General features: G+C 41.3%; 1 protein-coding gene across 10 annotated transcripts in view; it reads right to left on the bottom strand.

Annotated features, from left to right (window-relative positions):
- Positions 1-5100: 5100 nt before the first annotated feature.
- The window catches only part of dst (dystonin), a 148462-nt gene continuing 141951 nt past the window's right edge, over positions 5101-11611 (bottom strand). For 4 of the 10 annotated variants that reach the window (XM_053620536.1, XM_053620540.1, XM_053620542.1 and 1 more), the window contains 5 exons: positions 11467-11574; positions 10321-10511; positions 9741-9851; positions 8677-8800; positions 5101-6171 (listed from right to left, as the gene is read on the bottom strand). In XM_053620536.1, coding sequence (XP_053476511.1) covers positions 5918-6171; positions 8677-8800; positions 9741-9851; positions 10321-10511; positions 11467-11574 — 788 coding nt within the window. In that variant the 3' untranslated portion in view covers positions 5101-5917. The remainder of the gene's footprint in view (positions 6172-8676; positions 8801-9740; positions 9852-10320; positions 10512-11466; positions 11575-11611) is intronic. The other 6 variants (XM_053620544.1, XM_053620546.1, XM_053620537.1 and 3 more) reach the window with 3 other exon arrangements.

Below are 11611 nucleotides of genomic sequence, written 5' to 3'. Positions count from 1 at the left end.
ATGCTTTCACGATAGAAGCAGCCATCAGTTATAATGTAGGCGTCATTAAAAAATAAGTAAGCTTACCCTCATAGAGTGATTCATTTAGCAGCTGCTAGTCAAGCTAAAAGCCCACAGCCTATTCAGGATGGTGGTTGCTCTTAGGGGCTACTGATAGAAAGATGAAGAATGTCACGGATAGGCATGACTCGAGCTCTGCAAACATTCCATCAAAAAGGAACAAAAATGTGGTGGTGTTTACAGAAATGGCCTGAGAGTTAGATCCTGCATGACAAAACTGAAAATGAATCGTATAAATAAATTCGATCTATGCTTTAATTCAGTTAATAACAAAAAGTGAATTGGCCACAAAAAAATACCGCCCTGTTTGTATCCATTGTGTATAATCTTTGAACGGTATGAGGATATTGTAGGCTGATTAGTCTGAATGGGGTGATGGTCAAAGGGTTGGGGTTTTTTTTGTTTGTTTGTTTTTTGGCCACAACCCAACCTCCCAAATACACACGTGATAAATTCATACCGCCAAAAAATATCACCTACAGACTACACCAAAGAATTGACAATATTGACAATAACTGATGAAAATCCATATTCTTGGTATGTCTGGTCATATTTTCCTGTATTCATTGTTTTTGTTGCATTTTCAGATGAATCACATTTGATTTTTTCCAACACCTGCTACCAAAAACTTGTCACAAGTGTGCTCAGGTAATTGATCTGCATGTAACTTCTGCATGGTCCTTTTACTAAATGTGAAAATGGCTGTGGATTGGGCTGTTGAATGTATTTAACTGTGTGTGTGAGAGATGGAAATGTGTGTACATCGATCATTTGTTCATCTTCAGTAAGCGCTTTATCCTGGTCAGTATCGCAGTGGATCCTGAGCCACTATGGGAACACAGGGCGTGAGGTGGGAAAAGACCCTGGAAAAGAGGTCAGTCCAGCACACACACACATTCACACACTCATTCACACCTAGGGTCTACCTACATGCATGTGTTTGGGAGATGGGAGGAAACCCACAGGGAGAACGTGAAATTCTGTAACAGTAACCTGAACTCAGGATCTCGTGTGTGTGTGTGTGTGTGTGTGTGTATATATATATATATATATATATATATATATATATATATATATATATATATATATAAAAATATATAAAAAATTTTAATGTACAGTGCCTTCCACTAATATTGGCACCTTTGGTAAATATGAGCAAAGGCAGCTGTGAAAAATTGTCTTTTGTTAAACAGTTCACAAAAATACTCTGCTTTCATGGATATCAAACAAAAAATCTTTAAATATTTAATATTACAACAATTATTAGCACCCTTATTAATTCATGTGAGAAAAATATATTTGAAGTATATTCACATTGATATTTTAAAAAATTTTAGTACACCTGGGTCATTAGGAACTTGAATTTGTTCAACCAAGACTTCCTGTTTCACAGGGGTATAAATATGAGGCAACACAGGCCCAATTCCCTTAGTCATTCATAACAGTGGGTAAGAAAAAGGAATATAGCTGTGATGTGCAGCAACAGGTTGTTGAGCTTCACAAAATGGGAAGTGGCTATAAGAAAATAACACAAGAATTGAAAATGCCCATTTCCACCATCAGGGCTATAATTAAGAAGTTCCAGTCAACTGGAAATGTTATGAGTCAACCTGGAATTGGACGTGTGTTTATATCGTCTCAATGCACTGTGAAGAGGATGGTTCGAGTGGCCACAAAATCTCCAAGAATCACAGCTGGAGAATTGCAGAAGTTAGTTGCGTCTTGGGGTCAGAAAGTCTCCAAAACTACAATCCGAAGTCACCTACAGTATCTCACAAAAGTGACACCCCTTACATTTTTGTAAATATTTGATTATATCTTTTCATGTGACAACACTGAAGAAATGACACTTTGCTACAATGTAAAGTAGTGAGTGTACAGCTTGTGTAACAGTGTAAATTTGCTGTCCCCTCAAAATAACTCAACACACAGCCATTAATGTCTAAACCACTGGCAACAAAAGTGAGTATACTCCTAAGTGAAAATGTCCAAATTGGGCCCAATTAGCCATTTTCCCTTCCCGGTGTGATGTGACTTGTTAGTGTTACAAGGTCTCAGGTGTGAATGGGGAGCAGGTGTGTTAAATTTGGTGTCATCGCTTTCACTCTCCCTCATACCGGTCACCGGAAGTTCAACATGGCACTTCATGGCAAAGAATTCTCTGAGGATCTGAAAAAAGAATTGTTGCTCTACTTAAAGATGGCCTAGGCTATAAGAAGATTGCCAAGACCCTGACACTGAGCTGCAGCACGGTGGCCAAGACCATACAGCAGTTTAACAGGACAGGTTCCACTCAGAACAGGCCTCGCCATGGTCGACCAAAGAAGTTGAGTGCACGTACTCAGCGTCATATCCAGAGGTTGTGTTTGGAAAATAGACGTATGAGTGCTGCCAGCATTGCTGCAGAGGTTGAAGGGGTGGGGGGTCAGCCTGTCAGTGCTCAGACCATACGCCGCACACTGCATCAAATTGGTCTGCATGGCTGTCGTCCCAGAAGGAAGCCTCTTCTAAAGATGATGCACAAGAAAGCCCGCAAACAGTTTGCTGAAGACAAGCAGACTAAGGACATGGATTTCTGGAACCATGTCCTGTGGTCTGATGAGACCAAGATAAACTTATTTGGTTCAGATGGTGTCAAGCATGTGTGGTGGCAACCAGGTGAGGAGTACAAAGACAAGTGTGTCTAGCCTACAGTCAAGCATGGTGGTGGGAGTGTCATGGTCTGGGGCTGCATGAGTGCTGCTGGCACCGGGGAGCTACATTTCATTGAGGGAACCATGAATGCCAACATGTACTGTGGCATACTGAAGCAGAGCATGATCAGTATGCAGTATTCCAGAGTGATATCGACCCCAAACACACCTCCAAGACAACCACTGCCTTGCTAAAGAAGCTGAGGGTGAAGGTGATGGACTATTGAGCATCTGTGGGGCATCCTCAAACGGAAGGTGGAGGAGCACAAGGTCTCTAACATCCACCAGCTCCGTGATGACGACGTCATGGAGGAGTGGAAGAGGACTCCAGTGGCAACCTGTGAAGCTCTGGTGACCTCCATGCCCAAGAGGGTTAAGGCAGTGCTGGAAAATAATGGTGGCCACACAAAATATTGACACTTTGGGCCCAATTTGGACATTTTCACTTAGGGGTGTACTCACTTTTGTTGCCAGTGGTTTAGACATTAATGGCTGTGTGTTGAGTTATTTTGAGGGGACAGCAAATTTACACTGTTACACAAGCTGTACACTCACTACTTTACATTGTAGCAAAGTGTCATTTCTTCAGTGTTGTCACATGAAAAGATATAATCAAATATTTATAAAAATGTGAGGGGTGTACTCACTTTTGTGAGATACTGTACATCACAAGTTATTTGGAAGGGTTTCAAGAAAAAAGCCTCTACTCTCATCCAAAAACAAACTCAAGAGTCTTCGGTTTCTAGACACTACTGGAACTTCAAATGGGATCGGATTCTAGGGTCAGATGAAACCAAAATAGAGCTTTTTGGCAATAAACACCTGAAGTGGTTTTGGCACACACAGAGAGGTAGCCATATGGAAAAGTTCCTCATGCCCACGGGTAAATATGGTGGTGGATTTTTATGTGGATGTTTTGGGGCTGTTTTTCTGCCTGAGGACCTGGACATTTTGTTAGGATACATGGCATCATGGATTCTATAAAAAAAATCAACAGATATTAAATGAAAACCTGACTGCCTCTGCCAGAAAGATTAAGATGGGCCGTGGCTGGATCTTCCAGCAGGACAATGATCCAAAACATACATCAAAATCAAGATCCTGCCATGGCCATCCCAGTCCCCTGACTTGAAACCCATAGAAAACCTGTGGGGTGAACTGAAGAGGAGAGTCCACCAGCGTGGACCTCAAAATTTGAAGGATTTGTAGAGATTCTGTATGGAGGAATGATCTCAGATCCCTTGCCATGTATTCTCAAACCTCTTCAGGCATTATAGGAGAAGACTCAGAGATGTTATCTTGGTAAAGGGAGGTAGCACAAAGTATTGACTAAAAGGGTGACAAAACTTGTGCACATATATTTAACAAAGATATTTTTGGATAAACCTGTTTTGTTTGCAATTGTTTGATATCAATAAGAGCAGAGTGTTTTTGTGATTGTTTTAACAAAAGATCAAAAGGTTAAACAAATAATTTTCTACAGTATTTTTTTGCTCATATTTACCAAGGGTGCCAATATTAGTGGAGGGCAGTGTATATTGAAACTTTACAGATAAAAAAAAATTCCATTCTCTTTATTCCCCTCAGTGGTTTTCTTTTGCCTGCCAAGGAGGGCCCACTCAATTTTTGAATACCACTGCTCCAAGTGTTTGGAGCAGATTCCCACAGATTCCTCAGTGCTCTCATTTTATTCCCATTTTATTAGAGTAGAGGCTTTGCAGCAATCTGTACCCAACCTGTAAAGCTGAATGTCAACTCGCTCGCATTTCATAAACTAGGTAAGCGGAAAAAACCCTATAGGTATAAAATAAACGCTTATGACCGGGCAGTGGTCCACGCATTAATTCAGTAAAAGTTTAGTACAATTCTGAGGCATGAAAATGCTTTAAAGCACAGCTTATAAATTCTGCTGCTACTTAGACTTATTATACTAAGCCAAAACAAATTGATGGCTCTTAACGCTAGATCTATAAGAAATGTATTTTTGGACTATAATGTGATTTTAGATGTGTTATAGCGTGCAGAGTCAGGGCTCCGACTACACAGCCGGATTCTTTCACATGATGACCGTTAATCCAGTACACAACACACAGGCCATCTGGCACGACTTAGTCAGGAAGTCCCCTTTTTTCCCCCCTTCAGTGTGCTTTCTGCCAAGCACCAGAATGCTGACACTGTCTATTTTCCTCTCTCATGTCCAGTAAAATTTAATTTACTTCTCATAACTCATTAAAACAAACTCCTAAAACATTACCTCTCTGACACAATATAATCTTGTTTAAGATGGTACACCACCATCACAAATCCAATGAATGAATGTAAACAGGAGCAGGCCTTGCTTTTTCGATACTGCCAAAGCTTTCTGCAAGCAGGTTTATTACAAAAATGTTGAGTAATCCACTGACACTGACTCATACAGTACACAGACATGAATGCACTTATGAATATCTGCTAGTTAGAACCGTGGAAGGTTCTTGTCAAAGTTAAATGGCACACAATGATACTATTAGGAACTTAAAACATTATTTAGCAGGTGGATATGATGGACTGTTTTTTGTTGTTTTGTACTGAAGGCCATGTAGTGTTTTAGGAGGAGCACTTGCAGTGATTACAGTTAGTTAGTATTGTATTGCCCTTTAAAATGCATTCTCAGCAACACATCATTGCACTTTAAATAGATGAATAAATAGTCAGGGTGCCCTGGTGAATCGCAGTGGCATAATATTATTCGCAAGCTTGTGGAGATTTACAGTATGATCCGCTTTCAAAGTGAGCTCAATCCAAGAATATGGAAAATTGTTATTTAGCTTCACCATGTACAGTCCTTTTCTCCTGCCAGTGCTTGCTAACCTCTCAGGTTGTAGCAGCAATACAATAAAATAAAATAAAATCTGATGCGACATTATTCACAGAAATTAAAAATACACAACAAATACACAAAACTGTCATGTTCCACTCACACAGCATCAATCCCACTTACTTCACCTCGTTTCTCCTTGGAATAATTTACAACTTGCTACACTTTTTTTTTTCTTTTATAATTTACAACTTGCTACTTGTTCATTTTAAATAAGGACATTTTGCAGTTTTTAGTGTCTTCAGGAGTCCAGTTTTTGTCCAGTGTGTTCCAGCACAGTGCTGTAAAGATAGAAGCCAGCTGCTGACTATCTCTTGGTCGTGGTCTTGGCCAGTTTGCTGCTGGCTGTGCTCCTCCTCTGTGGTGTAGGGATTTTGGAGGGTTTAACTCCAGGCTGCCGTGGAGATGAGCGTGGCCTTGCAGAGTCCATCACCATCTCCGACACGTCAGAGCAGACAGACTGGATATCGGAGATGTCAAAGTCAGAGGCATCGCTCCCACGCCGGCTGCTTCCACGGCTCCCTGCCTTACTGCCGGGCCTGCTGGGAATCTTACTGTAACCTGAAGGGGGACAGATTCACTGATGTGGTAAATGTTGCCCTATCTTGAGTTTATGTGCACTCTAGATGTGTAAAAACACCTTGTTGATAAGAGAGGTCAGAGCTGCCTGGAAGGATATAGTAACTCAAACCGTGGTAAACAGAAAAGCATCTCAGTATGCACAAAACACAGAATCTTGAGGTGGACGGGATATAACAGCATGAAACCATAGTGCGTTCCACACGTCAGCCAAGAACAGTGATCTGAGGCTATAATGGGAACAGACTCTTTGAAACTGGACAGTTAAAGTTTGGGGGGGGGGGATCACCTTGTCTTTTTCCAGTCTTCAGCTGTCCAGTTTGGGTGAGTCTGTGCCCATGAAAGCCTCAGATTCCTGTTCTTGGCTGACACGAGTGGAACCTGATGTGGTCTTCTGCTGTTGTAGCCCTCCACCTTAAGGTTTGATGCATGTGTTGTGCATTTGGAGATGCTTTTCTGTTCACACCAGTGTGGTCATTGTCCTCTGATCTCTCACTACAACAATGTGTTTCAGCCTCCAGACCCTGCACACTCAAGCCCAAAGTATACTTCACATTTTACATGTGACGCAAATTTCATCATCAGAGTATACGCGCCACCAGCTTTTTCCACATTTGGTTATGTTACAGCCTTATTCCAATATGGATTAATTCATTATTTTTCCTCAAAATTCTACAAACAATACCCCATAATGACAATGTGAAAGAAGTTTGTTTGAAATCTTTGCAAATTTATTAAAAACAAAAAAAGCACATGTACATAAGTATTCACAGCCTTTGCCATGACACTCAGAATTGAGCTCAAGTGCATCCTGTTTTCACTGATCATCCTTGAGATGTTTCTACAACGCGATTGGAGTCCACCTGTCTCTTGTTAAGGTCCCACAGTTAACAATGCATGTCAGAGCACAAACCAAGCCATGAAGTCCAAGGAATTGTCTGGAGACCTCCGAGACAGGATTGTATTGAGGCACAGATCTGGGGAAGGGTACAGAAACATTTCTGCCGCATTGAAGGTCTCAATGAGCACAGTGGTCTCCATCATCTGTAAATGGAAGAAGTTTGGAACCACCAGGACTCTTCCTAGAGCTGGCCGCCCGACCAAACTGAGCAATCAGGGGAGAAGGGCCTGAGTCAGGGAGGTGACCAAAAACCTGATGGTTACTCTGACAGAGCTCCAGCGTGTCTCTGTGGAGAGAGGAGAAGAACCATCTCTGCAGCACTCCACCAATCAGGCCTGTATGGTTGAGTGGCCAGACGGAAGCCAGTCCTCAGTAAAAGGTACGACAGCCCACCTGGAGTTTGCCAAAAGGCACCTGAAGGACTCTCAGACCATGATGAAACAAAGATTGAACTCTTTGGCCTGAATGGCAAGCGTCATGTCTGGAGGAAGCCAGGCACCAGTCATCACTTGGCCAATACCATCCCTACAGTGAAGCGTGGGGATGAACTGGGAGACTAGTCAGGATCGAGGGAAAGATGAATGCAGCAATGTACAGAGACATCCTTGATGAAAACCTGCTCCAGAGCGCTCTGGACCTCAGACTGGGGTGAAGGTTCATCTTCCAACAGGACAACGACCCAAAGCACACAGCCAAGATAACAAAGGAGTGGCTACAGGACAACTCTGTGAATGTCCTTGAGTGGCCCAGCCAGAGTCCAGACTTGAACCCGATTGAACATCACTGGAGAGATCTGAAAATGGCTGTGCACCGACGCTCCCCATCCAACCTGATGGAGCTTGAGAGGTCCTGCAAAGAAGAATGGGAGAAACTGCCCAAAAATAGGTGTGCCAAGCTTGTAGCATCATTCTCAAAAAGACTTGAGGCTGTAATTGGTGCCAAAGGTGCTTCAACAATGTATTGAGCAAAGGCTGTGAATACTTATGTACATGTGCTTTTTTGGTTTTTTATTTTTAGTAAATTTGCAGATATTTCAAACAAGCTTCTTTCACATTGTCATTAGGGGGTATTGTTTGTAGAATTTTGAGGAAAATAATGAATTTAATCCATTTTGGAATAAGGCTGTAACATAACAAAATGTGGAAAAAGTGAAGTGCTGTGAATACTTTCCGGATGCACTGTAGTTGTTCCACAAGGTGGCAACAGTGACCCAGGGCCATTGATTCTCAAGGTAGTCTCAAGAAAAAACCTGACTGAATTTGCCATCTCATGCTCTTTTCTGGTTTCTCCCTTAACATTTCTTCTTCCTCAAGTAACAGGAAATGAAACAGCATGTCTTTCTCCTCCATTGTTCTGGTGTTGTGGTGATTCTTTGTTGTCTTCCTTCAAACCAGAAGACCTGCTTTACTGCTCTGTACTGACACTTGTAGGTCATGAGGGGGTAGTGCAGGTTGTCGTACTGCACATGCGTACATGTCAAATGGAGTATATTTTGAAAGACTATGGGTACAACTGTGTGTAAAGTATACTTTTTTTATTCACCAGTCTGTGTAAACTTTTGTGGGGGGGGGGTGTTTTCAACTCACCAGCAGTCTGACTTCTAGCTTTCAGAATAGCAGTGTTTATCAGGCTTCCCTCCTCTCCTGATTGGAAACCTTTTCCTGATAAATAACCAGGCAAACGGAGCTTAGTGCCTTGGATGGGTGTACTCTGTAGAAAGCAAAAAAAAAAGTTATTATCAGGACAGATGTTATCACAAGGAAGGATTTTAAAAATTATGCTTTTGACCTAGACACTGAAAGTGTTACTTGGCTGGAATCATCTTGTACTGTAACATAACCAGAGATTAAAAATAAAATTATATGAAAAGTGACAGAAATGTCATTATAGAACAACTGCATTATTACAGCTATATACTGGAATATTTTGATGCGGGGGGGGGAACCCTCAGTTACTCTACAGAAAGCACAATAACGCAAACACAGGCATGACAGGGCAAGCAAGTCCTTAAGCAGTTACATAAGAAACATTATAGATCTCCTGCTATAGGAAAATAATCCACACCGTGGTGGTGTGCTATGGCCTGAGACAACACAGAGTTACTGTTACCACCCTCAAGTGGACTATTTTCCAATAACAGCATGCCCTAAAGTATTTTATTAATCTTACACCACAGATTTGGCACTAATTACATTTTTTATTTATTAAGGAACAAGTTGGTTCCTATTATGACTTGTGATAACAGCTATAAAACAGTTATTTCCTCAGCAGCTTCTCTTACTTCTGTCATGAAGATAACTTATAGATTGGAGAATTATACAGTGCTGTGGTATAAAAGTAATAATTTTCCCTGTAGTAGTTTGTGAGAGCACAGCCCAGCTGAAAGAAGAAAAGATATTAAGAGAGAGAGCCCTATTCCAGTACTCCAGAAACACATTTCTGAACAGAACAACCGTATTACAGAAAGTGTTCAATGGTTAAATTCATTCAAACATTTAGACTTAGGCTTGCATTCAGATTGCCACTTAAGAGTGAGACTGGACTGAAACCCCACACAGAGTGTTAAGTTAAACAGCAGGAAATAAATAGTGGGTTAGTGACGATTGTTAGCTCAGTATTAGGTTGTGTCACTCCTGTTAAATCACTATACCTCATTGGATGACCCCTGGCTCTCAAAAGAGTCGGACGACTTTAAGGGAGTAGCTGATTTGCTGTTTGTCAGCCAGGGTTTATCATAATTTCGGGTTAAATGTTGGAGAGTCTGTGAGGAACAATGGCGGGTCAAATACAGAAATATAAAACAGTGGTTTAAAATATAAGGAATCTCTATTAAATGATCCCTTATATTAATGTTTAAATGATACACTGTATAACTAAGTAGGTGTTTGGGGTGCAAAAGCATCCACGTGAGCCGATTCTCCAGGCTGTAAAGTAATTAATGTAGACTGGGCCAAATTATGTCGCTCGCATCTCTTTCATCTTATTACAAAACTTTGACAAACTCTGGAGAAAGTGTTTCGGGAATGTGCTCCTGATAATAAAAGAATTCATAGGTAGCAATTATTAAGAAATAAACACATTTGATAAACTGGTGGACCTTTGCAGAAAGAATAAAAATGGACATGAACTGAATAGTTTATAAGACTACTTAATGGCATCTGTGAGAGACACAGAACACCACAATAAGCTCCTTATGTTCCACTTGCTATGAAAATACAAAGTGCTCCCACCTTCGGTGTACCAGTCGCAGCAGGGTTGGGCTGTGCAGCACAACTGTGGCTGGAGTTCGACCTGTTCGGGGAGGCACCTCTTGAGGATGGCCGTGACCTTCGACCTCTGTAGCGAAAGCTGGCCATCACTTGAGTGGTCCCTTCCGGAAGAATGAACTTCTCTCTTAACTCCACGTTGGTCCTACCTTTAGCTAAGAAGAGTGCACATGAGTCAGGAGCTAGCAGGAGCACATACTGCTCGTGGACTGTACAGTAAAAGCGATTTGACAAAGGGAAGCCAATTTCATAAATGGGTCCAAATGAAATCTTCATTTGAAGGTAATGTGCTCTAATGACGATGGCAATGATATGATGAGCGAGTTAATATGAGCAGTTGGCATGCGGTTTCACATCACTGACATGTAATGGCAATAAAATGGGTATTCTGTATAATCTACTGAACATGTTAAGGCAGGAGAGAGCCTCTTTCCATATCCTTCTGCTAACAACATTTATTTAAAAGCAGACTGTTCTTAAATTAACACTAGGGATGCACCAATACTGGTATTGAGTATAACTCTGATACGGAAATTTTGTACCACGTGATACTTTGACATAAGCCTAGTGTACATTGCCATTCTTATGTACAGATAATACAAAATGAGACTGACTTGATAACTTCATGGTCTCTATTAAAGTTTAAACAGCATAACATCTTGCACATAACACACTGCGGGAGCTAAATAAAATGTTCCATGATGTCCCTGATTCCTTAATATCAAGTATCAGTAATGGTACTTAGAAGAAGTAAAAAGTGGCATCAATGCATCCCTAATTAACACTAAGCCATTTTAGCTGTATTTGTTTTATCATAGTGTTTATATACAGAAAATCTAGCCCAATTTAGAGCAAAGATGAAAGTAAGATTGTCAAGCAGACGAAGCATCGAAAGAGCTTTTCGAAAGAACACACAAAGCGCTTGCACCAAGAGACAGCAGAGACTGGCCAGGAAAGCAGCCTGGAAACGCAGTGCAACAAACAAGTGCATGCAAGTGAAGTCTCAAGGAGTAGCATGGGATTAATGTTAATGAAAATACCATCGCTCCAGCAGGAACACTCGGGTGCACACACACGCACAAACACAGTCACATGGGCTTGCACACATACCACTGGGATGGAGCAAGGAGAGAAAGTGTGAGAGTTGCCAACCTATAGGAGACTGAGTAATGGACGAGTTTGATTCCGAGCGTAACATTTTACTCCCGTAGTGATGAACTAGAAGAAATGATAGTTGGGTTCTTAGCACAAAGAA

This window comes from Ictalurus furcatus, chromosome 3 (assembly GCF_023375685.1).
Source record: "Ictalurus furcatus strain D&B chromosome 3, Billie_1.0, whole genome shotgun sequence".
Lineage (NCBI taxonomy): Eukaryota > Metazoa > Chordata > Actinopteri > Siluriformes > Ictaluridae > Ictalurus > Ictalurus furcatus.
This window is presented reverse-complemented; position numbering and strand designations above follow the sequence as displayed.